Source organism: Odocoileus virginianus, chromosome 18 (assembly GCF_023699985.2).
Source record: "Odocoileus virginianus isolate 20LAN1187 ecotype Illinois chromosome 18, Ovbor_1.2, whole genome shotgun sequence".
NCBI lineage: Eukaryota > Metazoa > Chordata > Mammalia > Artiodactyla > Cervidae > Odocoileus > Odocoileus virginianus.
Window position 1 is genome coordinate 3,230,543 of NC_069691.1, and position 26,823 is coordinate 3,257,365.

A 26,823-nucleotide genomic window follows, 5' to 3' on the forward strand; every position below is an offset into this window, starting at 1 on the left:
TATATGGTAAAGTTGTTACTTGTCTTTCTGTACTGAATGCCAAGGAAATGTTTTAATGGATTTAGGCTATATAGTGCAGGTTAAAGGGCTGCACAACAAAAGTTAGAGTTAAGAATAAAGACCATAAGATGGGGGACAGGAAAAGCAGAAGTTCTATGCCACTGACACAGAACTGAGGCATTAACACAAGAATTCCCACATGTTGGTGACAGGAATGAGGCCCAAAAGCAAGACAAAGGAAAAGACTCGATCCCATGTAACTGACCTTTGAGTTTAAAATCAAATACTGAATCAGATTCTTCAACTTTTCTAGTTTTAAAAATTCAAATAACTTAAGCTGTTTGACAAATGTAGCCATGTAATTTTAAATGACTATAAAAATTAGAGGATCAATGCCTAGCCCTTTGGCAAAGACCAGAAATGGTAGTTGCACTAGATACAGATAACCTTGCCTCTAAGCTCCCCATTATTACTTAAGTGACCATCGATTCCACTACCTGCGAGGCCAATCCGAACTCATCTCCATGCCTTACTCAAGGCCTTTAACGACTTGGTCACAATGGGACCCTGAGAGCCCTAACTCCTACTCGTCTCTGACCTGCTTCTCACTCTCGGGGTGCACCGGCGTCAGGGGGGTGGCCATTTGCCCTTCCCACCTGGGGTGGACGGGGGGGGGGGGGGGGGGTGGGGGTGGGTGTGTCTTCCGTCTAACGCTCTGGCAGGCCGAGCCTGTCCCTCGCTCCAGCCAGCAGCGCTCTCGCTTTCAGCCCCGCACTCCTCGCTGCCCTTCCCGGGCCCTCCTCCCCGGGGCCCCTCTCCCTCGGCTGGCGGGGGCTGGCAGTGGGCGGCTCTTAGGTGTTCAAGCCCTGGGCGAACCCCAGACCCCGACCCCTCGGGGCCCTCCCCCAAGCTCTCTCTCGGCGCTTACAAGACCCTCCCCGGGCTCCTCACTCCCAGCCGCCCCTTGGGGCTCTGGCCCCGGAATCTCCCCACGGCCGCTGCCAGTCCCTCCGGTCCTGCCCGGCTGGGGCGTCGGAATGCGCTCACTTCCTCCCGCCGCGCACCTGCCCGGCGCGGTTGGAGCGCCGCCCGGCCGGGCCTCCGGCGGATGTTTTTCTGTCCCCGCGTGGGCAGCGCGAGCCAGCCGAAAGCCAACCGCCGCGCCCCCCACAACTGGCATCCCCGCCAGCCATGCCCCAGGCACGCGCGCGCGCGCGTGCACCGCCCCCCCCGCAAGGGTGGCCCCGGTCCTGGGAAGCTCCACGGATGCACACACGAGCCCGCACACCAGCAGGCTTGCAAGAAACCGGTTCAACCAACACCTCCCCGCCACTTCTTGGAGAGGGCTCCCGTCTCCGCCCCAGATTTCCCGCAGAAGCAGCCCCCTACTCCTGCCCCGTATGCCTACCTCCTCTTCACTACAGGCCGGAACTCGCCCGTCCCGTGACCTCACACACACCAATCCCCACTGGGTCCCTCTGCCTACAGCACGACCACCACTCCCTTCAAGCTCTCTAGCTCGCTCTCTAGTGTCTGCCCCCCATGGGGTTGGCTCCAGGTTGCAGGAGCAGAAGGAAGTCTATGGTCCAAGCATCAAGAGTGTCAGCTGGTGTCCCCACAAAGGCAGCAGCGGAACTACTGGCCACTGACAGGATTTCTGGGCCCTTGTGTTGGTCAAGCCTTTGAATCCACCTGCTCCAGTCCACAAAATTCCAAGGCCACGCCTCCCACATGCCAGCCTACACCAGGGCACCCTGCTCCCGTTTTCTTTTTTTTTCCCTCGCTGCTTCTCTGAGATGGAAAGTATATCAGACCAGACTAGGGTGAAGATGCGGTACAGTCCTCATCTCCAGCCATGTAAGCTGTCTTCTTGGAAAAGGATAGGGAATTTGGAGGACTGATGCTGTTTTTGAATGGTGACAAGGTGAGGAGAAGGGCAGTCCTTTGGAAGTCAGCCCGAAGTAGTTGGATTGGAACCCCTGGGTTACAGTGGGAGTCTAGAGGTAAATGGAACTGAAGACTTAGAAGCAAAGTAGAATAAATGCCAAAGTGATTGACCCTGTGGGTAGGAGAGTGATAGCTGGAACAGGGGTCTTCGGAGTGTGAAACAGTGAAAGAAATCCAGTGTGGCTGGGGCAATTAATACCAAAGGGCGGCATTAGCCTCGTCAGAAAGGAGAACTTGAGAGTTCACAGGAGGATGGGAAGAAATTGTTCAGAACCCTTATGAGAAAAAGCAGGAGTCCCAAAGTTAGCTGGAAGGATGGAAAAAGGATATGTCTTCCCAGGGAAGAAGTGGGGGTACTGACCTAGGAAAAGGAGGCTTATCAGCAACAGTTTCTCAAAGTGGACATTTAGAGTTTCAAGGACACAAGGACCAAAACCATCCTGGAGGTTATTTTTGAAGGAAGTGGTAGGTTGCAAGGAGCATATGTGTGCAAGTGAAAGAAGTCTATAGCAGCCCCAACAGAAGCCGTGGGCCGTGCACACAGGACTCCTCCACATCACTCAAAGAAAGGAACGTCTAGCACCGACCGCAGCAGTTTACTCTTTCCAGAGGCACAGTGCTAGGAGCATGACATGCATCATCTCATGGAATCCTCTTGATGATCTTATGAGTTGGTATCACTATCCCAATTTACAGATAAGGGAACAGGTTTAGAGAGGTGAACTAACTTGCTCAATGACACACAGCTCTTTAGGATCTAAATCCAGAGTCTGACTCTACAACCTATGATCTTAATCACCTCTCTTCAGGTTCTCCAGAACCTACAGGAAATCCAAAAGAGGATGTCAGAGGATACGTTCCTAAATCCTCATTCCGTAACGTACAGGAGAAAAGAGGGGCCTCTCTTGTGAAAGCTGGAGTGACCCATATTGTGAGGGCACTTAGAGATGTTCCTCTTTGAAAAGAACCATTCCCAGGTATGGCGAGATCTTTTATTTGTTGTGTGTTTGGGGTGATGAACAATGGATAGTCTTATCTCTGGGATGCCTATAAAAAACAAGAAACACCTGCCCCCAGCCCCCCACCCCTAGCCTCTGAGGAGGGGCAGCCATGTCTCTAGGACACTGCAAGGAGACCCTGCCCGAAGGTCTGAGAGAAACATTCTCCACACCAGGTGCCCGCTCGCTCTCCTGGAGCCTCTGGCCGTCGCACCCTACTGCATCTCCTTGGTTTGGCTGGGGCACAGGATTAGCCATCCCCAGGAAATGCCTCCCTCCGGTCCAGGCAGGGATCCCAGCGTACACACCCCTGGAGAGTTTGTGTGTGTGTGTATTACGGGGCGGGGGGAGATGGTGGAATGCTTCCTTCTCTCCAGGCCAGGGAGAGTTCTGGGGACCACCTGGGGGACCTCACCCCGCCCCCTCCTTGCTGGGGAAGTGCCCAGTCCAGCGCCCCTTCCCCGGCCACCCTCCTCCCCCTGGCTGTGCGGGGGCATGAATCAGCTCTCACAGCTTGTTAAAGCTAGACCTCTTGTTTTCATGCCCTCACCTCAGGAAACAGAGTTACAGCTTTTCCAGCTCCACTCAGCAGGGGGCCAGGGTCCTCACTTTATAAACATCCCCAAGCCTGTGAGAACAGAGGGCACGGAGATGGTGTGAGACAGGCGCCCAGGGGAGAGAGACAGACGCTAAGGCTCAAGGAGAGGAACAGAGGCAAGCCGAGGAGACGAGGCCAGAGCAGCCGGAACGGAAACCAAGCGGGCCCGAGAGAGCTGCGCTGCCGGGATGGCCCCAGGGACGCCCCGGACGGGCCAGGCTGCGGGGACGCGGGGAGGCTGGGGGGTCATCTGCTTGGTGGCATCTCTGCTCCTCCAGCACCAGGGCGTCCACGGCAAGTGCTACTTCCAAGCTCAAGGTAAAGCTGGGCGAGGCGTGAGGAAGGATGCGTGCCGAGGGCACGGGAGGAAGGGCTCCGAGATGGTCCCCTGGCAGCAAGCCCAGACTCCCTGGCGCTGGGACGCAGGAGGGGCCACACGTGGGGGCAGCGCGCCCTTACCCCTCGGCTCCGGCACGAACATCTCCTGTTCTTCCCCAGCCCCCTGCCACTATGAGGGGAAGTATTTCACCCTGGGCGAGTCTTGGCTCCGCAAGGACTGCTTCCACTGCACCTGTCTGCATCCGGTCGGTGTGGGCTGCTGTGACACGTGAGTGACCAAAGGTGGCCAGAGATGTGAGGGACGGAGAGCTGGCCAGGGTGTGACTAGATTGCTCTGATGTGAGAATGAATGGAGAAGCAGCTAGAGGCTGAACTTGATGGTACCGACAAGAAGGGGTGAGAGGCTTCAGGCTACAGAGTGAGGGGAGTTAGGTGGATCTGGAGGAAAACTATTCTTGCTATGAAATGTAAAAAAATCCATATATGGCAGACAAGAGAAATCCTGCAGGGCCGGGGGTACTGGGGAGACACGGGAGGAGTGCTGGGGAGGGGATGCGGGGCAGGGATAAAGGTGGACCTTCATTGTCCTGACCCTTCCCCTGTCCTTCGGTTCCCCAGGTCCCAGCATCCTATCGACTTCCCTGCGGGCTGTGAGGTACGCCAGGAGGCAGGAACATGCCAGTTCTCCCTCGTGCAAAAATCTGACCCTCGGCTGCCCTGCAAAGGGGGTGGGCCCGACCCAGAGTGGGGCTCAGCTAACACCCCTGTGCCTGCGGCGCCTGCTCCCCACTCCAGCTAAACGCGACTGACTGCCCTGCTGCTGACCGCCCACTGCTGCTGCCACTTCCAGGGAAACCACTAGCAGCTGCCGATTTATTCTGAATAAATAAGTTAACGCTCCAGCCGAAAGCCCGCCTCTCATTATCTGTGCCACTGGACCCCAGGTGGAAACAACGGGCCCTACCAGCGCCCAGGGGCTGAGTTCTCAGGATCCTGAAGAAGGCTGTGGGCCAGGGTCAGATGGTTATAGTGCTGGTGCTGGGGCCGGGGGCCGCGTAGGAGGCCAGCATAGGGCTTGTCGGCAGCACCTTGATGGGCAGGTCCCAGCTGAAGGTGTCCACGGGCACTTGCTCAGGCCCCGTCCAGGTGGTGGGCTCGGGCTGCTCCATGGGAGGTAGGAGCACCAAACCGGGTTCTCGGGAGGTGACAAACTCAAAATGCAAACGCCACTTCAAGGACACTGCGGGGGGGTAAAGATAAAGGCAGAAGTATTTAGAGGCCAGGAATAAAAGCCAGTGACAGAACGTGGTTAGCAAATTAGAAAACAAAAACAAAACCCTGTGTTCAGGAAGAGCAGGGAGGTCATGGGGCAGGGAGCCAGGATAGAGGATTTCGCTGAAGAAATCGGAAATGTGACAATAAGGACAAGAGCATCAAGTACCTAAGAACCCAAATGTGGGACAGTCAGGACTTGGTAGCTTGAAGCAAATGCTCTGCAGAATCAGACATAAGTGCACCACAGGGTTCCAGTGGGCAGGGGGAGAGAAAATCTGCGCAGCTGTTAAGAATTTAGGGGTCCGTGCACCCAAGAAACAGGCTGAAGGTCTGAGGAAGTGTTAAGGGTCAGAGGTTGGATGTGGAAACTTCTGGGTGTGTGTTAGGAACCAGGGTCCATTATACTGTACCAAAGCACAGCGTTTTACCCTGGGCTCCCCTCGGCCCCAGCGATGTTCAGGGTCTCACCAATGGCTGTGCAGAAGCCTGGGGTGGAGCTGAGAGGGATGGGGAGAGAGAAGCTGGTTCTGGTCGTGTGTAGGCAGGACTCCTGGTGCCGGGCATGAGTGACGTGGGACACCGAGGGGGCACCTCCGGCCCCACGACGCCGCTGGTACTCAGGCTGCACACGCTCCTCCGTCTGTAAGCTCACCGAGAACTGCGATCAAGAAGACAAGGGTGTGCAGGCAGGTGCGGGGACGACTCTGGGCGGGAGGGCAGCCCAGCCGCACGCTGTTTCCCCAGAGGGCCCTGGGTGATTCCCACTTTTCCATGCCACCTGTCTTTATGCAGGCCTGCTCCTTCCACCCTAATCCTTCAGGCCCAGTTCCCCCAAAGCTCCTGCTCCTCTCTCACCTGCAAACAAGCTACAGTTCCTTCCCCTAAGTTTAAGGTCCCCACCACATCCTCGCCAAGTCTGTATACAGATTTGAAGATGCCAAATGTCCCAACTTTTCCTCGGCCATCACTGATGTTGTACAGATCTGGGGAGAGAGGAACAGAGTAAGCCTGGGGTCCATACTGGGGACCCAAGAGGTGGGCCTTCCTTTAAAATCATGAGCTATCTGTGGGTCCTCAGAAGAATGTGGCGGTTAGGAGAGTCTGGCTCTGAGACAGGAATACTACGGGGGAGGAAGGGGCGGGGCAGTTCTGGAAGGATGCTCACGGAGGCTGCGGCAGGATGTGGCGGCCATGAGACGCTCCCCAGCGAGCTCAGTGAGCCACGAATCCTTCTTCCCACCTTCGTCCTCCTCCAGGAATGGGCTGGATGGGGCTACAGCCTCATCCTGGGGAAACCGGACATCTTGGAGGCCTAGAGAGTGAGTGAGTGGAGGGGTGGTGGGAGAGAAGAGCAGTGTTTAGGGTTTTAGACGCCAACCTAACAGGGCTGAAGGTACAGGGCGCCACAACTGAGGGGCAGGCATCTCACCTACGCTCCAGGACTTTCTCTCCCCGACTCCCTCACACCTTGACTAAGATCAGGAAGCTTCCCTCCAGCCCCTTTCACAAACTCTCTAAAGAGCATTACTGCTTTGGTGAGGCTCTTCCCCAACCCCTCGCTCCAGGAACCCTTGCTTACCAGTGAGCACAAGAACCCTCAGAGGGACCCTGAGTAAAGTGATGGGTGAGTTGACACGCTGGCAGCCGATGGTCAGTTTGTACACATACTTGACTGACTGACCCCGAAACGAGGGTGGTCCCTCCACAGGCAGCACTTCGCTGTAGGAGTCTGATTGGGAAGCAGTAGTCAGGGCAGCTGGAAGGAGCCAGAGAAGGCCTCCCTCCAGGAGCCATGGAAGGCAATCCAGGGGCCAGGGGGCAGTCACTCACACGATTTGGACTCTCCAGGGTCTAGCCTCAGGTCACAGAAGAGGATTTTTGGTGGAGTGGAAAGGATACACTGACCCCTCTCACCTAAAAAATAGAAGACTGCAACTTAACATCCGCATTGTTTAGCACTGGAGAAGGCTAGCACAGCAAGTGGGGGCAACCCTAACTAAGCCACCCCTCTTTGCTCAGGGTGAGACAGGAACAGCTTTACGCCCCCAAAGCAATAATTACACTCCACCACATCCCCAGTAGGACAGAGACTGGAATGACCCACTGCAACAATCTGACAACTTCACCCATGGGTAACAATGATTCCGTCCCCCTCTGAAGCCAAAGCCCCGCCTCTAACCTCGGTGTGGAAGAAAGACAGTCTGGCTCTCGGGCTGGGCATCCGGCTGGCTGGAGTCAGGCGGAGGTACTGCCACTCGACTCTCACTGGCGTGGAACTGGCAGTGGATTTGGGCGCTGGCCCAGGCCAGAGCCTCACTATGGGAGGGGGAAAAGAGGGCATCAGAGGGCAGTTCCTGACCTCACAAATGCTCTCCCAAACTCCCTACCACACTAAGACCAACGCAGTGAGCTGGCTGTCCTTCGGATCAGAGAATCAGGAACCCCAAAGAATTATACAAAGAGAAGTATGCCATGGGCAGCAGGGGGAGGAGAGAGGAAAGGCGAGCCAACGGCTATGTCACCTGCACCTTCAGTTAACTAGCCCTTCCCTACAACGAGGGCACAATGAGCAAGGTGGTGGTGATGTAGCCACAGCACAACCTGAGCCCTGGCTCAGCACCACAGACCCCAGGCTTCCTCCCCGCAGGGCCGCCTTCTTCAGTACCAGTGTACTCACCTGGACGCAGAAGTGGCCGTCGGCGGCAGGGGGTTGGTGACGGTCACCACACACTCCAGGGCCTCCCCTGCCAGAAACACAGGACCTCTGCTCAGCTCCGCTACCACTTCAATCATGGCAGCTGCGGGATCGGATCTAGAAGGAAACAAGGGGTGTCAGAGGTCAGTACCACGGCAGCGAAGGGCGTCTCGGGCGAGCCTGGGGGTGAGGACCAAGGAAACGGGCGTTCAGTACCACGGTGTCAGAGGGAAGCGCCCAGGTTTGGAGTGCGGGAAGGCGGAAGACAGGTACGGCGGCAGCTGACCGGGCACTGCAGAGGGAGACGGCGCCGCTTAGGGTCCCAGCCCCCCGCTCCTATCGGCGCCAGGTCATGACCCTCTTCCCCGCCGGGACCCCCAGGCCGCCCCCGACCCCTTCCCTGGATGTTCAACGTCCCAGACCGGGGCCCCGGCCGCCCGGCACCTCGCGCCCAAGCCCGGATACCCCTCAGATCGAAGCGGGGGGCCAGACTGAAACAGGGTACTCGGTGCCTCGAAGGCCCCGGCCGCCCGCCCCTCCGGGCCCGGGCCAAGTGCGTGGCTGCGGCCGCGGCAGAGGCGGGACTTCCCTCGGAGCCCCTTCCGGCCGGAAGCGGCGGGCCGGCTAGGCCGGAAGGGGCTCGGGTGGGCCGGCCGCCCTGGGTCACCTTCCCACGGGCTGGTACCCGGGCGCGGGCGCCGCCCCGGACACCGGCCAGCGGGACCCGGCGCCCAGCACTGGGGTGCCTGGTGCCGCGGCCCGGGGACGGGGTCTGGGCTGCCGCGAACTCCCAGGCCGGCCCCGGGGGCGGTGCCTGGAGGGCCGGCCCCGGGGGCTCCTCCCCTCTCCGCGGGCCCAGTCGCCCTTTGGCCGGGCCAGCTAATCACCGCGGCCCAATGACGTCGAGACCCGATCCTTCCCGCCCAGGACCCAGAGAGACAACCGAGGGTGAGACCGTGGTGGCTTTATTGCTGTCGCCGCCACCGCAGCAGCAACAGCTACCTGGTTTCACGGAGACATCAGCTCGCCTCAGCTTTCCCCAGTGGCCGGCTCTCCGAGACAACACCTAACAACCATCCACGCCCGCATCTGGGCTTGACTGGCCAGATACTTGGTACCAGAAAGCTCGGGAACGGAAGCCACCGAGGTCCTGGAGACCCAGGATCCAGGGAATATGGGGACCGGAGTCCCAGCCTCGGAGCAGACCAGCTGTGCCAAAGGGGATCCACAGGCTTCTTGCCCTGAAAATGGCACGGAGGCTGTGCAGGTTACAGACTGTCCGATCCCTGAGGACAGTCAACCCCAGCATGAACAGGGTTACAGCAGTCCGGAGGACTCCGGGCAGCTGATGGCTTCCTACGAGGGGAAAGCTAAGGGCTACCAGGTGCCTCCCTTTGGCTGGCGCATCTGCCTGGCTCACGAGTTTGCAGAGAAGAGGAAACCCTTTAATGCCAACGACATCTCGCTGAGCAACCTGATAAAGCACTTGGGCATGGGCTTGAGGTGAGTCGATCCCATCTAGAGGACCTTGCGCCTCACTTTGTTCCAGCAGAGGCAGGAAAGGGTGAGAAAGCAGCAGGGTGCCTTGTCCTGGTCAGGTGGCCCCTATTCCCATCATCTAAGCCCATAGTTTTGGAGGGTGAGACCAGGTCAGGTCTCTTTGCAACCCACTTCCTTCCAGTAACTTGTCTTTTTAGCAAGAAAGGGCATTTGAGCCTTGGAGGAAGCCTTACACATCTAGGCTCCCTCTCAGGTGCTTTCTCTTCTCTGAAGACTGCCCTTTGGGATTAGTTATACTTTGTGACAAGGTAGGAAAGATACTCTGGTGGTTTCGGTACTGATACAATGTTGTCTTCTGGGAGGGGAGGGTTCTCAACTCCAGATCCTCCTAAGCAACTGGAGTATTCATTGAACCTCACTTAGGCACAGCATTTAACAGTCCCAACACCCTTTGGCTTCTTTCCTCAAACTCTGGCTCCAGGGAGTGGTTGAGAGCCTGCCTGCTCTCAACCCTAAGGAGAGGGTGATAAAAGGTAATAGTCACTCTATTCGGGAATAGATGGCCCCTGATATAAAAAGCAAAGAAGACCTTTGACCAGAATGGCCCTGCCTTAGGTGTTCCTAGAGATTAGTTATAATCTTCCAGGGCATTTCCTGGTCCCCCACCCCAGCAAGGGGTTGCAGACAGGCTGAGAGCTTATCCTGGGCTGTAGGACTCCTCTGGATCCTCACTGAGTGTTGGGACCAAGACCCAGTAACAGGGCCAGGTGCCTGTGAGGACAGAAAGCATCACCCTGAGGTCATCCTGAGTCAGTTGCCACAGTAAACACAGCAGTGCAGAGGGAGGCTTCAGGTATGGGAAACCTAGCTTTGACAGCCTCTTAAGTAGAGGTTCCTTCTCTTCCACGGTCAGCGCTGTGGGGCTGGGGTGGAGAGCCCATGGACCTAACCCAAGCCCTCGGCAGTGGGGAGGGCCTGTTGCTGCCTGGGTGTCTGACTCCTTTGACAGTTCCTCTGGGTGGCCTGTACCAGAGCACGGTAATTCCTCCAGGCTGCTTCTGAAACTGATTCGACTAGTTTTGACCCTAAAAGGCTTTGGGTCAAAACAGGATCTGGGGCCAGGGTACTGAGAGAAGCACCTTGGGGTGCATGTGGTGGGAACACTGAGGTCAAGAACCTGTCCGTAGGCATCTTAGCCCCTCCATCCCTAAGTATAAGCTGAATCACAGATGCCTGAAGCTGTCCTCACCCCCTGGGCTCAGCTCCCCATCCCAGGACAGGGTGGGGATCACTGACACAGGGGTTTTGAGATGAGATGAAGTCCTGCACTGAGGAGAATGCAGGGGTGAGACAAGAATTCTGAATGATTAAGTTGAGGTTGAAATCATGGAAAAGGACAAATAGATCAGGAATTGCCAGCTGCTCAATGGTGTGAGAGAAACGTAGGCCCTAAGAGGGAGCTGACTTGGGGGTACACTGACCAGGAGCCCCAGCACGACAGAGTTCTCTTGGCCTTAGAATGGTAAGAACTCAATTTTGGTTGCTCTCCCTTTCAGCCAGAATCCATTCATTCAGTAAATATGTATTGAGTGCTTGTTCTGCGCTAGATACTTCTTCGTTCTGCTATCTTCACATCTGGCATTTCTCCCTCACCGCCCTAATCGGAGCGGTGCCTACCTCCCTTTGGCAATCCTTTCTGGCCACCAGTTTCAAAGTCCAGTTTCCTCTAAGCTGGCAAAGAAGAGCTGCCTTCCCACCATTCCATTGTTCGTCCTCCCTCCATCTCCTGTCACTCCCAGAACGTACCCTCCCTGTTCCTTAGTCATATTTCTCCTCCACTTGCTCCGTCCGTGTTCATTTCTCTTATGTTCCACTGTTCGTACATATGTTCTTTATAAATCCAGCAAATACCTGTTGACTGCAGACCGGTGCCCTGCCCTGTGCTTGAAGCTGTGGGTAATAAGCAACAAGTCTTTGTCGCTGTCCCTTTCCCCAGGGAACTGAGAAGCATGTCAGACTCACATGAGGAACACTAGAGTAAGAGGACAGTGTCTGATTGGGAGCTGAGTTAGTGTACGTACAAGTAATGATAATATGTGACATGGATGTTCCACTTTGTAGCTTTCCTATCGTGTCATTTGTGACCTTAGAAGGGCACAAATGTGCCAATAGAAGGGCATCTATTGTGCCCTTCCAACCATCCCTTGAGGTAGGAAGGGCAAGTGTGTCCCCATTTTATAGATGAGGAAACTGGAGATTCAGCAGGGTTACTTACCCCATTACATGGTTATAAGCAGTGTGCTTGAACAACGGGAATAAAATAACTGGCGAGGGGGGAGAGTGGAATTGGGAGAGAGCCCAGCAGGAAGGGGTTGCTTAGTGAGGACCCACTCTGAATAGAAGCTGTAGGAAGTAAGATAGGCTGGGACTTTCCTGGTGACTCAGATGGTAAAGGATCTGCCTGCAATGCAGGAGACCTGGGTTCAATCCCTGGGTGGGGAGATCCCACTGCACTACTCTTGCCTGGAGAATCCCATCAACAGAGTGCCTGAAGAGTTACAGTCCGTGGGGTCACAAAGAGTCCGACAAAACTGAACAACTTGCGCACACATGCACACACACACTCTCAAGACAGGCTGAGACAGATGTCAAAGCCTTGAATCCCAAACAGAATCATTTGCCTGTTGGATACAGAGCTGTGATAAGACCAGGATATGTTGGGGTTTTTAGAAGGCTTTTCTGGGATATAATAAGAGAACAAATTAGAAAGCTTACAGTTTAAATGTTGCTCTTAAAAAGAGAGACAGAAAAAGGACAGGGGAAAAAAAAAAAGACTTAAAAGAAAATGGCCCAAAATGTATATGGGTGGGATTTTTTTCACCTTCCACCTAGTGCATTCTCCAGATTTTCACCTTTCATAATCAGAAGAAAAATCATTTCAAAAAAGAAGAAAGTTATTGCAGCAGCCTATGCCTGTTTATGGGGTGGGGGTCAGGAAACTAATTGGCCCTTTCAGCACCTCAGATGGAAGCTCCTGGAATAAATTAAACCAGTGGTGGAGTTAGAGGTGAGGAAAGATCAGAAGGCTCCTTCTAAGGAGAGTAGAGAAACAAAGATAGTCCCATGCCATGACCAGGGGTGACTGGGAAGATAAGAGGACCTTGAAATACAGAGAAGTCGAGAGGAGAAGTTTGGAAGTGAAGGCAGTGGGTCCTTGGAACAGTTAAATGTGGGAAGTCACGGCTGGGTGTCCAAAGAGAGAGAGGTGACTGCCGCCCCTTGCCCTGACCAACAGCACCCCTTGCTCCTCAGGTACTTGCAGTGGTGGTACCGGAAGACCCAGGTGGAAAAGAAGAAACCTTTCATCGACCTCATCAACTCTGTGCCCCTGAGACAGATCTATGGTGAGCCTCACTCCAGCCCTGCCTAGTCAGAGAGGGCAGCGTCCAGGCCCACTTGGAGCTAGGCAAAGAAGCCTTCAGCTTCTTTCAATTGCCCTGACCCATTCCCTAGAGTTTACCCCCACCCAAGCTTTATTGAAATATAACTAACATAGAACACTGTATAAGTTTAAAGTGCACAAAGTGTGAATTTGATATTCTCCCCTGACCCCCCACCCCAGGTTTAGGGGAACCCATCTCTATAGTCTAGAAAGTGATAAATGGGCTTTTTTTCATCTCCCATGCCCCTCTAACATCTTGATTCTTTCTCTAGGTTGTCCCTTGGGCGGCATTGGGGGAGGCACTATCACCAGAGGCTGGAGAGGCCAGTTCTGTCGTTGGCAGCTCAATCCTGGAATGTACCAGCACCAGACAGTCATTGCGAACCAAGTAAGAGGCCGGAGGTAGAGCAGAGGTCCCAGACAATACTTCCCAGGCAGGCAGGGTCTCTTGGCTAGTGCAGGATGTGGCAGTTAGAGAGGTACATGAGTCCATCTAGTATTTTTAGGATGCTTTCTGTGTGCCAAGCCCTGTGCTGGGGTGCACTATAGGAATGAGACACTCAGAGTTCATGTTCCTTGAAAGAGAAGAGGTACCCCTGTGCCCTTTATTTCTCTAGTAAATGCCTCCTACCTGCCTTGCTGCCCCAGCTCCACTGGTTGAGCCTGTCCGCAGCCACAGAGAGTCAGACAATTCCGGGATCACTTAACCTGCTTGAAAGATCAGAAGGGAAAACAAACCAAAAGTCTGCAAATGCACAGGGAAACAGATGCATGCCCAGAGCACCCACTGCTTGCCCTGATTTGCCAGCCGTCAGCCACTTCGTCACTGCTAGGCCTTTGATTGCCAGAGGCACGCGGGCTACCTTTCAGCATCTCTCTCTAGTGACCTCCCATGTTGAGCTGTCCACCAAGTTCCTGTTTCCTGTCTGAGGGAGGCCTCCAGCTCATCTTCAAAGGAGAAATGACTAGCAGACCTTGAATCCTATTAATGACACTGCCCTTCCTAGTTCAGGTTCACCAGCCCTGCCCAAGGCCCCAGGCTTCCTCTCTGCCTCATCCCTGAGGTATCCTGAGGCAAATGCCTTCCAGAATCATGACTCTTTTTTTATATAATATTTAATATGTAAAGACAGTCCTATAAGGGAAGTACCATTATTATGCCCATTTTACACATGAGGCAACTAAGTACCATGCCCAAGGTCACATGGTTGGTAAATGGAAGCACTGGGATTCAGAACCAGTTTTCTCTGTGGTTACAAGCCTGTAATGTTAACCATTACCTACTATTCCAACAACATAAAAAAAAATTATTTGATGTATGCATTTAAAGATACTAGGCATACTTTGAACCAAGGGAGGAAATATTAACCCCTCATAGCCCGTACCCTCCAGAGCAGTCAGGGAGTCAGAATGTAAACACATTATCACATGCTGGACTAGAAGGGTAGGGGGACACAGAGGAGAATGGCTCACTGCTTGAGGGGAGAGATGGCATTTGATCTAGGCCTTGAAGCATGAGGGGTTTTACCGAATGGAGAATGAACACGAGCAAAAGCATGGAGGAGGAAATGCATTGTGCTCAAGGAACAGTATTTGATATGACCAGAATATAAGGACTTGAACAAGTCATGAATCTGATGGGCGGGGAGAGGCCACCTCAAGAATGAAGCTTTGAAAGCCAGGTAGGTGAGTTTAGATTTTAGCCTGAGGGCCACAGGAGTCATTGAAACATTACAAACACAGACTAACACATCTTGAGTTCCCTGTAAGAAAGATCAGTCTGAAATCCAGATGGGGTGGGGCAGAGATGGTGCGCGCCTGTCTTAGGGCAGTTAAGACCAGAGCCGTGCGAAGGGAGAGCAAGCAGCGAGAAAGATGGAGAAGGCACGACTTGCAGCGATTCACTGAGTGTAGGGGGAAGGCCTGGGGGAGCTGAGTGAAGCTGTGGGGCGCGGGTCACCACTGTGGGGTCTGGCAGGGGAGGAGCTACTCCAAGGAGACGGGTTTCGTTTGAGATACCTGTTACCCCATTCCAGCCCACGTACCTTCCTGGTTTAGTTCACAGTATGTTTGCGCCGGAGAGGACAGACGGTGTACCAGCAAGTCCTGTCGGTGGAGCGCCCGAGTGCCCTGCGCAGCTGGAACTGGGGTCTATGTGGGTACTTTGCATTCTACCACGCCCTCTATCCCAGAGCCTGGACTGTCTATCAGCTGCCTGGCCAGAATGTCACCCTCACCTGCCGCCAGGTCACACCCATCTTGCCCCATGACTACCAGGTGAGGCTCCCCCTTGGTTTCCTCTGTGCTCTCCCTTCCCCAGAATCTCTCTCCCCTGGAAGTGTCATGACTTGTGCAAGAGAGGGGGTGGGGCATAAACTTCACGCTGGTTTCCTAGGTCCACCACTCGACTGGTCTTCTGTCTCCTAGTAGACAGCCTGTCAGGCAATATGGGGAGATGCAAGTGGAAGACACTGTATTAGCGCGTGTCTGAGTCAGCTCCTCGGTGCCAAGGACTGATCCTGGGAAGAGGGGCCAGAAGGGCTACACAGGGACCATCTGAGTCTGACCTTCTGCTCCCAGGACAGCAGCCTGCCTGTAGGAGTCTTTGTGTGGGATGTGGAAAATGAAGGGGATGAAGCCCTGGAAGTGTCCATCATGTTCTCCATGCGGAACGGGCTTGGTGGTGAAGACGATGCTGCCGGGGGGTTGTGGAATGAGCCCTTCTGTCTGGAGCGTGATGGGGAGACTGTACGGGGGCTGCTGCTGCATCATCCGGCCCACCCGAACCCCTACACCATGGCTGTGGCTGCGCGACTCTCGGTACGGGGGAGCCTGCCCCATAGCATTGCCCTGCAGCCCTGCTCTCAGCCTGGCCTGAGCCCAACCCCATCCCACTGTGGTCTCTTCACTTCCTCAACTCCTGAGTCGCACCCTCACCATAGCCCTCGAGCCGGTGGAGCTTGGAGGCGGGACGATGTAGAGGGGACTTAGTCAGGAGCCACGCACCTATGGAGCTTCTCCTTACAAAGCCTTTGATCCCTTAACAGGCAGACACAACGGTAACCCACCTCACAGCCTTTGACCCTGACAGCGCGGGGCAGCAGGTGTGGCAGGATCTACTTCTGGATGGACAGCTGGACTCCCTCGCTGGTGACGGGGGGTCTCACGGGGAGGTGGAGGGAAGAGAGGAGGTCCCTGTCTCCAGAACAGGGCTGGGAGGCCTGGTAACAACAGGCCTTCTTCCCATGTCAGGGATCCCTGTGGCCAAAGTGGGTCCTCGCTCATTCTGTGCTTCTCTCAGGAAAAAGCCTCCCTTCGCAGAAAGGAGTGGGCATCGCTGGGGCTGTGTGTGTTTCGGGCAAGCTGCCACCGCGAGGCCGGCACCGCTTAGAGTTCTCACTGGCTTGGGACATGCCCAGAATCATGTTTGGAGCAAAGGGCCAGGTCTACTACAGGTGATGGGAATGAGCATGCACGGATCGTGGTGCTGGGGCTCTGAGCAGAGCCCATGTTCTCATCCCTTCCCTTCTGTCCACCCAGGCGGTACACGAGGTTCTTTGGCCCAGACGGTGATGCAGCACCTGCCCTCAGCCACTATGCCCTGAGCCACTATGCTGACTGGGAAGAGAAGATCTCGGCCTGGCAGAGCCCGGTACTGGAGGACAGGTGCCAGTGCAGCCCATCTCTTGCCTTTCTCCCAGGCACTCACATTCTCACTAAGCCCGCTTGATTCACTCTCCACCACCAACGTCAACAGAGCTGGTCTGGGATTCACTCGGGACCCCTACTCCACTGAACCGCAGAATCCTCCCTTTCCTGGAAGTGCCACCCTCATGAGACCATTCCCTCCTCCTGCCTCCCCAGATCCTTGCCTGCCTGGTACAAGTCTGCACTGTTCAATGAGCTCTACTTCCTGGCTGACGGGGGCACAGTATGGCTGGAAGTTCCTGAAGACTGCCTGCCAGAGGAGCTGGCGGGCGGCATGGGTCAGCTGCGCCCCCTCCTCCGGGAGTACGGCCGGTTTGCCTACCTCGAAGGTACGGGCTGCCAGGGGGCGTGGTGTGTGTCCACGAGGCCAGTCAGTGCTCTGCGCCGCCGCAGGAGGATGGGTTTTGCCTATCCCAGGGCACTGGCTAGAACATGGAGTGTGATGGTGCCCTGCACGCCAGTTCTAGAGGTGGGCTAGGCAGGGCAGTGTGAAGCAGCAACAGGCGTTCTGGCAACGGTGTTCTCCCCTTCGTTTCTCCAGGCCAGGAATACCGCATGTACAACACATACGATGTCCACTTTTATGCGTCCTTCGCTCTCGTCATGCTCTGGCCCAAACTTGAGCTCAGCCTGCAGTATGACATGGGTGAGGGTCCCTTCTGTGCCCCTCCTGCTTCATCCCCACAGCCCTGAACCTGGTGGTCCCTGGCACCTCCTCCACTCAGACATGTGGATCCTGCTCACTGGTTCCCCTCGAGTCACACACACAGTTCTGTGCCCCGCCCCAAGCCTACCCATGCCCTGCCCCGCACCCCCCCTTGTGTATCTGCTCCCCCAGCTCTGGCCACTCTCAGGGAGGACCTGACACAGCGACGGTTCCTGATGAGTGGGATCACAGCACCGGTGAAGCGGAGGAACGTCATCCCCCATGATGTTGGGGACCCAGGTACAAGTCCCTCCACCCCAAGGGCGCTTCCCTTTCTCGGTTGCTGCGCCCTCCACCTGGGCCTGCAGTGCAGGCGGCCAGATCTCCTCCCCTCCCCAGACGACGAGCCGTGGCTGCGGGTCAACGCGTACGAGATCCATGACACCGGGGACTGGAAGGACCTGAACCTGAAGTTCGTGCTGCAGGTTTACCGGGACTATCACCTGACGGGGGACCAGCGCTTCCTGAGGGACATGTGGCCTGTGTGTCTGGTGAGGGGCGTGTGCGCAGTGGTCTGTGCACAGGGGCATGTCTCTGGGTGTCTGGGAAAAGCCCAGCTGGCTACTGGGGTCTTCTCTCAGTATCTAGGTCTTCAGTATCTTGATCCCTCTCTAGGCCGTGATGGAGTCTGAAATGAAGTTTGACAAGGACCATGACGGACTCATCGAGAATGGAGGCTATGCAGACCAAACCTATGACGGATGGGTCACCACAGGCCCCAGGTTGGGGGGTAGGGGTTTCCAGGGTCTGCGGTGGGGAACTGGGCATCGAGGGGCTGTGGGCTCACTCTGCCTGTGACACTGTGTGAGGGTGGCTGGAGCGGCCGGCTGACTCCCCTGACCCGCGTCCCTCATCAGCGCCTACTGCGGAGGGCTGTGGCTGGCGGCCGTGGCTGTGATGGTCCAGATGGCTGCTCTGTGTGGGGCACAGGAGGCCCGGAGTAAGTTTTCTTCCATCCTCAGCCGGGGCCGGGAAGCCTATGATCGGCTGCTGTGGAATGGTGAGTTGGGGGATCCTAAAGAATCGCAAGGTGGCTCTGGGAGGCAGGAGACTCACTTTGTCCTCCTCTCCAGGCCGCTATTACAACTACGACTGCAGCTCGCAGCCTCAGTCCTACAGCATCATGTCTGACCAGTGTGCTGGCCAGTGGTTCCTAAGGGCCAGTGGCCTAGGAGAAGGAGACAGTGAGGTGAGAGCCTAGGAGGAGAGGTCCTGGAGAAAGGGTTTTTCCTGGGGGTGGGAAGCAAGTAGAAAAGACTGTGTTTCTTCCCTGTCCCTCTAGGTGTTTCCTACCCAGCAGGTGGTCCGTGCTCTCCAAACGATCTTTGAGTTCAACGTCCAGGCCTTTGCAGGAGGGGTCATGGGGGCTGTGAATGGCATGCAGCCCCATGGTGTTCCTGACACATCCAGCGTCCAGTCTGATGAAGTCTGGGTGGGCGTGGTCTACGGGCTGGCAGCCACCATGATCCAAGAGGTAACTCACTCCCTTCCCCGGCTCTCTGCCATTTGTACCTTGGCTATCAGGCTTGTGATAACCTAATTCAATGCCATCTTATCCATCCAGAGAGCCTCCCCTTCCCTGGCATGCATTCTATTGCCTGTCTTCAGGCTTCTGCCTGTGAGCCAAAGTTATCTCCCCCACTGGCCAGGAACTCCCTGAGGGCAGAGACCCTATTATCTCCATCTGTCCAGCTGAAATAGCTATTCAAGGGTTGCCAAGTAATGACTTCCCTCTCTCCCTTACAGGGCCTGACTTGGGAGGGCTTCCGGACAGCTGAAGGCTGCTATCGTACTGTGTGGGAGCGCCTGGGCCTGGCCTTCCAGACCCCAGAGGCGTACTGCCAGCGGCGGGTGTTCCGCTCACTGGCCTACATGCGGCCGCTGAGCATCTGGGCCATGCAGCTGGCCCTGCAGCAGCAGCAGCATCAAAAGGCCTCTGGGCCAACATCCAGACGGGGCACAGGACCGTGCACCAGGCCCAAACAGGGACCAAAGGCAGCCACGGCGAAGCCAAGCCCAGAGTGAGCCATGTGAGCTGTGGAAGGGGGCGCTGACAGCCCAGCCTTCAGCCTGACCTTTCCTCTGCACCACCCCACCCCCAGTCTCCTGCAACCCTGAGCCACCGGGACAATCATGCCCTCCCTCCTACCTACCCACCGCGCCAGTAAAGAGGGGTTGAGGGTGAGAATCACTTATTCATGAGAAGCACTTATTTATTTCTTTCTTCACCCCATCCCCTCACTGCATGAAGTGTTCAGGGAGGTCATCTGATTCTCCTAGGCCCTTTCATGGGGTGATAAGACATACACAGGTTCAAATAAAAGACCCAGAAAACCAGTAAGTGTGGTGTGTTTGAGTCCTCAGGCTTCCTGACAGGGCACAGGACCTGAGGCTAGCCCTCTCCCCTTCCCTTTCCTCTGAACACAGACTGGGGGGCACCAGACTCTGACGGAGGCCCCCCCCCCCCCCATCCTCACATCTAGCCTGAGTATCTGCCCTGCAAGATAACAGATGTGGGGCTGGGAGTAGGGAGCCATACTTCCTCTCCTGTGAGATTTGCATGCAGGGGAGATATGGAATCTGGGCAGGAGCACTCTGAGAAACCATCAGGCAGCGGCGGCTCTGCTCTAGGAGCCTCAGGCATGAGATGCAAGAGGCAGCAAGAGTTGCTAGGAGCCTGGAGCTCACGGTCCAAGCTGTCCTTTGGTACCTCTAGCTGCAGGGCAGGTGGCTCCAGCTGCAGGGGGTCCTCGCTGCGAAGGGCCCGAAGCTGACGGGACAATACTGAGGAGACAAAGCCTGATCAGGGGCGGCTGGGGCTCTCCCCAGCCCGTCCTCAGTGGCGTCCTTGAGGCCCTCACCTCTGTGCTCAGCCGGCAGGCTCCCCCTTGCGTCCGAGGAGTACATAGCAGGTACGAGGAGGAGACAGAAGGAGAAGAGCAGAACCTGAAGAAACAGGAGGAAAGAGATGAAGAAGGGCTCTGCGTCGCACCCTTCTCCCTGCCAGCTGAGAGGAGAATGTCTCCTTCCGTCACCGTCCTCACCAAGACACACGTGCTGCCGCTGCTGGCCTTGTTTGCTGTCTGAATCACCATGGCCTGCAGTCTCCTCAGCTGATCCAAAAGGGACCTACAAGAGGAGACAGCACCCCCAGCCTGGCACCTTGCCATACAACAAAACCCTCCTGTTAAGGCCATCCCCTCCACGTGCGCACTGGATCCTCTCTTACTTTCTGCGAGTGATCTCTTTCTGTGAACAAAATACCAGACCTCATCTCTGCCCTGACTTAAAACTCCTTTTGCAAACCCCTTCAGTGGTTCTCCACTGCCTGATCAGCTCTGTACACAAGCCTCACCAGGGATTATATTCTCTGTCTTCTGGCCCAACTCACCTATGTTAGGGTTCCAGCCAGACTGGACTAGAGACTGTGTCCTCTCTGTCTAGAATGCCCTCCACCCCCATCCCAGAACTGTATCTACTATCAAATGCCATCTGCCATATGAGGTCTTACTCCCTCTCTTCCTTCTTGCTACTTTATACTTGTGAGCTTCATGGAATCAGAGACCCACTGAAGACCAAGCATCAGACATTATATGTGAGAGATGCCCAGTGAGAAATCAAGTATGGAGCAGGAAAAAGACTGAGACAGTATGAAGTGGGAGGGATGAGAAAAGCCTGATGTGAAAGAGTTGCTTACAGATTCTGTTCCTCCAGGAGCTGTACTTTGTTCTGTAGCTCCAGATTCTGGGCTGTGTATTTCAGGACCCTGGAGGAATAACAGGGATGTGGGGACATGGCCTGCGTCCTCCCTTCAAAAACCTCACACTTCCAATTAATTACCTGTTTCTCCCGCCCCCGAGTCCAGCTCCCTTTCATACCTGCTTTCTAAACCCCCCACATACACCTTCTTCTTCCTGCGGCTCTCTTGAGCAGACTTTTTGTTTCGAATCTTCCTCCGCACTCGTTTCAGAATTTGTTCCTCCATCTGGGAGAAGACAGGAAAAGGGATCCCATCAGAGGAACATTAGACCAAAGAGTTTGAAGGCAACTGAGTTCAATCTTCTCAAAGCCGAAATTCCTTCTACAATTTCCCTGATCAATAGGCACTCTGAATGCTTCTGAGGACCAGGTGTTAATGCCCTCACAAGCCAAACCATTGTAACAATTTTATTAAACAATAATTTTTAAAAAACTTCCTTATCATGAGCCAACATCTGCCTCTGTTTTTTTCTACCTGTTGGACTTACCTAGCACCTAATCTCTGGGGCCATAAGAGAACAAAGGTCTTCAGCTATTTTAAAGCACTTCACATTTCTTCAGTGTTTAAAAAACAAACTGGGCAAAAATTTAACTCATCATCTTATCTCTTCTCAGGATGGACTGCATCTTCTTAATATCTGTCAAAGATAATAGGCTCAAAACTTAAGAAGCTTTTTGGCCAATATAAAGGAAAACAAGATGGTTACTGCCCTTCAACTGGCAACACTATTAGATAACTGGTATCTGATGATACAACTGGGCATCCCCAGTGCCTCAGCAGTAAGGAATCTGCCTACAGTGCAGGCGACTCAGGAAACACAGGTTCCATCCCTGGATCCGGATGATGCCCTGGAGAAGGAAATTTCGACCTACTCCAGTATTCTTATCTGGGAAATCCCATGGACAGAGGAGCCTGGCAGGCCATAGTCCATGGAATTGCAAAGAGTTGGACACGACTTAGTGACCAAATAACAACAACAACAACTAAATCTGATGATACAGCTGCTAAACCCCAGTCACTTCCTTAGTAGCCATATCACACTGTTTACTCAAAACTTGTACTTTTTTTGGCCACACCTCGCAGCTTGTGGGGTCTCAGCTCCCAGACCAGGGATTGCACCCTGACCCTGAGCAGCAAAAGCACAGAGTCCTAACCACTGGATTGCCAGGGAATTGCCTCACTTATATTTTTAAGAAATTAAAATTCAGTTAACCTTTCTGTTAATGGACATTGATTTCATCATAGTATCACAATACCCTGCATGTGAAGTTGCCACTCATTGCTTGAAACTCCAAATTTTACATTTATTCTTGTTATACTACTTAATCCAGCCTTGATGAACTCTAATACTTAATTTACTATTCAGCTACAGGTAAATTACCAGGAAACCAGTGAAATATAAGTATCAGAGCCCCGTGCTTGTACAGTACCTTCCAAATCCCTTTACTAATATTACCCTGATAATTTTGAATTCTTAGTTAAAAAGAACACCAAAATTTATACAAGCTCTACAAACCAGGATCTGTCCTTGCAAGTAGTATACTAACCACATGCTCCAGCTTCCTACTCACAAATGCGCTAATCTCTCACCTCAGTTCCTTTTCTAGCTACAAAATTAACAGAACTGGCCTACTTGGAACGCACAACCCCCGTCCCCACAATGGGAGACTTACCTTAGTGAGCGGAAGCATCCCAGGCAAAGTAAGCCCCTCCTTCTCCAACAGCCTCTTCTCCTCCTCAGTCAGTATCAGCCTAGAAAACTCCTGCGGTTCCGGAGAGGTGGGCAGCAGAGTTGCAAAGAGATTTCAGAAAGTAACGCGGAATACAGCCCCGACCCGCGCAATACGGGAATAACCCTCCTGTAAATCGAGTCAAGTACCTGATCTGCCGGCTCCTCCACACGCAGTGGAGTCATCTGAGCCCCCTCTTTTCCATAGCTCTCATTATCTGCAAAAGGGAAACTATGAATAGTCAGGCTCCGGAGTCCTCTCCTTTCCCAAACTTCACTAATTTCAGGCTTACCTAGATCTATGGAGACATGCTCTTGTGAGAGAGAATAGGTGTGGTCATGCTGGACAAGACAGGGATTAGAGCTGCTGAAAACGTTCGACGATGCTGGGGGACTCGGCAGGCAGTTCAGGAAATCCTCCACGTCCCAATCGCTCAGAGACTGCACAGGGTTCAAATTAACAGGCTTTGATCATCACCACCCCCTGCCTCAGGGACACCCCTCCCCCCACCAACCCGCCTCACGCCTCCCCGACTCAGATCTCCCCCACTCACCTCAGAAAGTGGCAGTTCCCAATCCGGCGGAGACGCCAAGGCCTCGTCGGGCGCCGCACCCAAACCACCGCTTTCCTCTAGCAGGAAGCCTAGCAGGTCATGGTCACCCGGGTCCAACGCCAGCTCCATATGAGACATTTAAGGAAAAGATGCGCAGAAACACAGGAGTTCACCTCGCCACCCGGGCCCTATCCCCAACCAGGCGTAACCGCGACCGCCTGTCAGCCGGCCCCACCTATCGGCTTTCCAGCGGCGCTGTCCTCCTTGCTGCTGGCGATGGCTCTGAAACCGGGACACGCCTCCCAGACTCCGCTCCCCGCTAGGCTTCCAACAGAACACTAGTGACGCACCTCCCCGCGAGGCATGCCGGGAGTTGGAGTCCCCCCACCCACCCAGACGCCGAGGCGGCCGCGGTAGGCGCCACGTCCAGGGCGCTATGCAAATGAAGGGGACGTACCTTCCGCCCCCGCAGGCCCTGAGGGCGGGCCTTCTGAGGAAGCGGCTCCGCCCCGGGCTAGAAAAAGGACCGATTAGCGCCTAAAAGGGAACTAGGGCGCAGTTCGGGCGCTCCCTCGGGACTGCGCCGCACCCTCGCTTCCTGCTGGGGAGGGGCTGCCGGTCTTCGGCGGGCTCCCGAGCATCGAGAGCTGGGGCCAGAGCAGCTTCCTGCAGCGCCCGCGACCATAGAGCGCGGGCCCAGGGCGCCGCCCGCGGGTGGGGGACGTTCCCGGGACGGAAGTGGCCGAGAGTGTCGAAGGGAGGGCGAGGCCGCAGCCCGAGAGCCACCGGGAGAACGAGCGGGTTAGCGGGCCGGCGGGCGGGGCACAGAGCCGGGCAGCGCAGGTAGGCCGGACCGGGCGAACTGGGGCCTCAGGGTGGGGCCGCGACGCCAGGCCTGGGAGGCGGGCGGGCAGGGCCCCTGACCTCGGCGTCTGTTTCGGGTCCTGTTGGAGAGGTCCGCGTCCGGTGTGTCTCGGCTTGTGCTGTTGAGTTAAATAGGCCGTTTTTCGGCAGCCAGGCCCTTCCTGGAGCCGTCCTCGGCCTGGGATAGGTTTGGGGGACGGTGAGGAGTGGGTGGCAGTGTGGCGCAGGGCGGGGATCGGTTTTGAGGTTAGCTGATAGCGGGTACGTGAGTAGGAACGGGTGAGTTGGGGATTAAGTGGAGTTGGGTTTTAGGAGTTAAGGTTAGCTTTAGGAGTGTAAAGCTGGGGTTAAATTTTAGATTTATTAGTGTGAGTTGCGTTTTGTGTAGGTGAAAATTGGATTAAGGGCTTTATTTTGTTTTCTGTAACGACCAACGTCAGCTAAGAGTTCAGGTTCAGGTTAACGTATGTCAGAGTTCAGGCTAAGGGTCAACGACAGGAACTAGGTTAGAAATCCAGTTTCAGGGATTAGAGAAGGTTAGCATAGCCAGGACAAGGGATAAACAAGAAAGGAGTGAATCAGGAATCAAGTGACAAATGAACTTTAGGTTTAGGGATCAAGATTTAGGGTTAAAGGTCCGGAGTTGGTGCTACAGGTAAAAATTAGATCAAAATTAGGGACCAGGGATTGGATTCATATATGTGGTAGGACAGGGATCCCTGTCAAATCCAGTACTAGGAATCAGGAGACAAATTACAGTCAGCGTTACTGTTATAAATTTCAGGCAGTTTTCCCTGTTGTAGTTGAGGTCAGGGTAGTTGACCTCAGGCAGGTGATATTTAAGAGACTGGCAGTAGGTAGATGCCCTTGTTTTGTGGGGAAGGCTTCTTTGGCCCAGGGAAATGACAAACTAATTTCAGGCTGGGGTTCTGGGCTAGCTGGAATTGCTGGCATCAGGGATTCCAGTTTAATTGTATTCTCTAAGCTTCAGGCTCTTACTGTGACCACCGCAGTTGAGGGGGAGGGGTTCTTGGATCCTGTTGTTTACAAGGTAGGAGTTAGAAAAGAGTTAGGGACCCAGGACATGTACAGGGCTTAGTAATAGTGGCGGACTGCCTAGGGGAGAAGGGACTGGTGATTAAGGGGGAGGCAGACGAAGGAAACTGTTCCCGTGCAAGAAGAGGATGGCCTAATTCTCTGAAAGTTCAGCCCTTCTGCCTCCAATGTCCCTCAGTCCCTCGAAATTAAGCCTTCCTCTCCAACTCTGCTCCCTGGCCCTGCATTTCACACCCTCAGGCATACCCACTGACAGAATACTTTCCTTGCCTTTAGCTCTCCCATGCTGTTCATGTTACCTTCTCAGCCTCAGTTCTGCCTCCCTTCCCACCTCTTAATCCACACATCCCACCTTCACCTACCCTCATCCACACCTGAGCTTTCCCATCATTTTAAAGCCCTCTCCCACCAATATTCACCCGCTCATTCACCTGCATACCTCCTGGTTATCTGCTAAATGCCCCACCACCAGCCCAACACTACTGCCAAGCCCTCACAGTCCCTGCTATATGCCATTCCCTGATTCTAAGCCTCCTAATATCTTGGTCCAGTTATAGATCCCCTTCCCCCACTCCCCCAACAGAAAAGAGGAAATGAGACCCAAAGAGGAAACTGGGTCTTGCTGATCCCACGCCCAACCAGGCCACTGACCACACCCCCTTTCACTCCCAGCCTGACCCTGCCACTGACCACAACACTGTCCCCTACCCAGCCTGACCCAGTCACTGGCGTCAGCCCATCCCCCTCAACTCCATCTTTACTTAGACACTGCCAGCATCTCTTCCCTGTCCCCCGTCCCACTCATTTAACCTGATTTAGCCACTGACCACACATCTCTTCTCAACCTCCTACAGCCTGACCTGGTCTCTGACCTCATTCCCTTTCTTAGCCTCCATCCACGTAATTATTCTTCCTCTTTCCCCAAGCTGATTCAGTAGCTGATTATATCCATATTTTTCTTACTGTTATCTTCTCTAGCCTGTCCTTGCATTTTTCTCTTCCCCCATTTCCTGTCTGACAGTAGTCACTAGGCCCATCCTTTCTGCCCCTACCTGACTGCTAACTGCATCCCCTAAGGCAGCCTCATGTTTGCATTCTTACTTCCTCCCGTCCTTTCTTTCCCCGCTCCCCAGTACCTTACCTAAATTCAGGCACTCTTGAGTACCTGCTGACCACTGGAAGCTGTGGGCCTCCAGCCTCACTTGGGGCCCCGGTTCCTGAGTTCAGCCTGTCATCAGATCCTGTTGGTTCTACCTCTTCAGATTTCTGATGAGTGATGTCCTCCTCCCCGCCGTTCTAACCCTGGCCTCATATCCTCCTCCTCGTGCCTGTGCAGGGTCTTTATAACCATCCTCCCAGGTAGCTGCCAGAGTGAGCTTCCTGAAGTCAAGTTCTGCTTGTGCCCCTTCTCTGATCACAGCCTCCCTTGGCCTCCTGTTGCCCTCTGGTGGGTGAAATCCCGTGTCATCCTCCTGAGTCCACACCTGCCTTTCCATCCTAACCTTGACTTCCTCATCACTGCTCACTTGCAGGTACCCTGTGCTTCAACCAGCCTGCTCCTCACTTCCCTGAATGCTCCTCCGTGATTTCCTGCTTCTCCACCTTTGCTTATGCTATTCTCTCTGCCTGGAATGCCACCCCTGACTCATCTC

At 54.7% G+C, this 26,823-nt stretch overlaps 5 protein-coding genes across 8 annotated transcripts in view; 3 read left to right on the plus strand and 2 right to left on the minus strand.

The window, feature by feature from the left end:
- Positions 1 to 2,925: 2,925 nt before the first annotated feature.
- RGP1 (RGP1 homolog, RAB6A GEF complex partner 1) lies at positions 2,926 to 7,950 on the minus strand. Of its 3 annotated transcripts, XR_002311419.2 has the most exons (9): positions 7,835 to 7,950; positions 7,337 to 7,473; positions 6,988 to 7,071; positions 6,737 to 6,886; positions 6,323 to 6,469; positions 6,013 to 6,140; positions 5,626 to 5,815; positions 4,847 to 5,122; positions 2,926 to 3,573 (listed from the first exon to the last, which is right to left on the minus strand). XR_002311419.2 is itself a non-coding variant. In XM_020880436.2 (8 exons), the coding sequence occupies exons 1-8, from the start codon at positions 7,948 to 7,950 to the stop codon at positions 4,899 to 4,901; spliced, it is 1,176 nt and encodes a 391-aa protein (XP_020736095.2). In that variant the 3' UTR covers positions 2,926 to 4,898. The 3 variants fall into 3 exon arrangements, 2 of the variants coding, with proteins under 2 accessions (XP_020736095.2, XP_070336388.1); XM_020880436.2 differs by having other exon boundaries at positions 2,926 to 5,122; XM_070480287.1 differs by lacking the exon at positions 6,323 to 6,469 and having other exon boundaries at positions 2,926 to 5,122.
- Positions 3,720 to 4,681, plus strand: MSMP (microseminoprotein, prostate associated). The gene is made up of 2 exons (XM_070480289.1): positions 3,720 to 4,150; positions 4,501 to 4,681. Exons 1-2 carry the CDS (start codon positions 3,732 to 3,734, stop codon positions 4,679 to 4,681), a joined length of 600 nt encoding a protein of 199 aa, XP_070336390.1. The 5' UTR covers positions 3,720 to 3,731.
- Positions 7,951 to 8,508: 558 nt separating the features above from the next.
- On the plus strand, positions 8,509 to 19,545 carry GBA2 (glucosylceramidase beta 2). The gene is made up of 17 exons (XM_020880424.2): positions 8,509 to 9,355; positions 12,665 to 12,756; positions 13,067 to 13,182; positions 14,853 to 15,071; positions 15,375 to 15,614; positions 15,842 to 15,944; positions 16,096 to 16,249; positions 16,335 to 16,460; positions 16,659 to 16,831; positions 17,044 to 17,148; positions 17,341 to 17,448; positions 17,548 to 17,699; positions 17,824 to 17,930; positions 18,066 to 18,208; positions 18,282 to 18,397; positions 18,491 to 18,682; positions 18,955 to 19,545. Exons 1-17 carry the CDS (start codon positions 9,027 to 9,029, stop codon positions 19,231 to 19,233), a joined length of 2,754 nt encoding a protein of 917 aa, XP_020736083.2. The 5' UTR covers positions 8,509 to 9,026; the 3' UTR covers positions 19,234 to 19,545.
- Positions 19,401 to 23,652, minus strand: CREB3 (cAMP responsive element binding protein 3). Its single transcript, XM_020880442.2, has 9 exons — positions 23,252 to 23,652; positions 22,991 to 23,138; positions 22,848 to 22,915; positions 22,642 to 22,731; positions 21,087 to 21,193; positions 20,906 to 20,974; positions 20,253 to 20,337; positions 20,070 to 20,154; positions 19,401 to 19,992 (listed from the first exon to the last, which is right to left on the minus strand). The coding sequence occupies exons 1-9, from the start codon at positions 23,387 to 23,389 to the stop codon at positions 19,688 to 19,690; spliced, it is 1,095 nt and encodes a 364-aa protein (XP_020736101.1). The 5' UTR covers positions 23,390 to 23,652; the 3' UTR covers positions 19,401 to 19,687.
- A 342-nt stretch (positions 23,653 to 23,994) lies between these two features.
- The window catches only part of TLN1 (talin 1), a 31,332-nt gene continuing 28,503 nt past the window's right edge, over positions 23,995 to 26,823 (plus strand). The window contains exon 1 of one of the 2 annotated variants that reach the window (XM_020880422.2): positions 23,995 to 24,094. The gene's annotated coding sequence lies outside the window, so the exon portion shown is untranslated. The remainder of the gene's footprint in view (positions 24,095 to 26,823) is intronic. The other variant, XM_020880423.2, reaches the window with a different exon arrangement.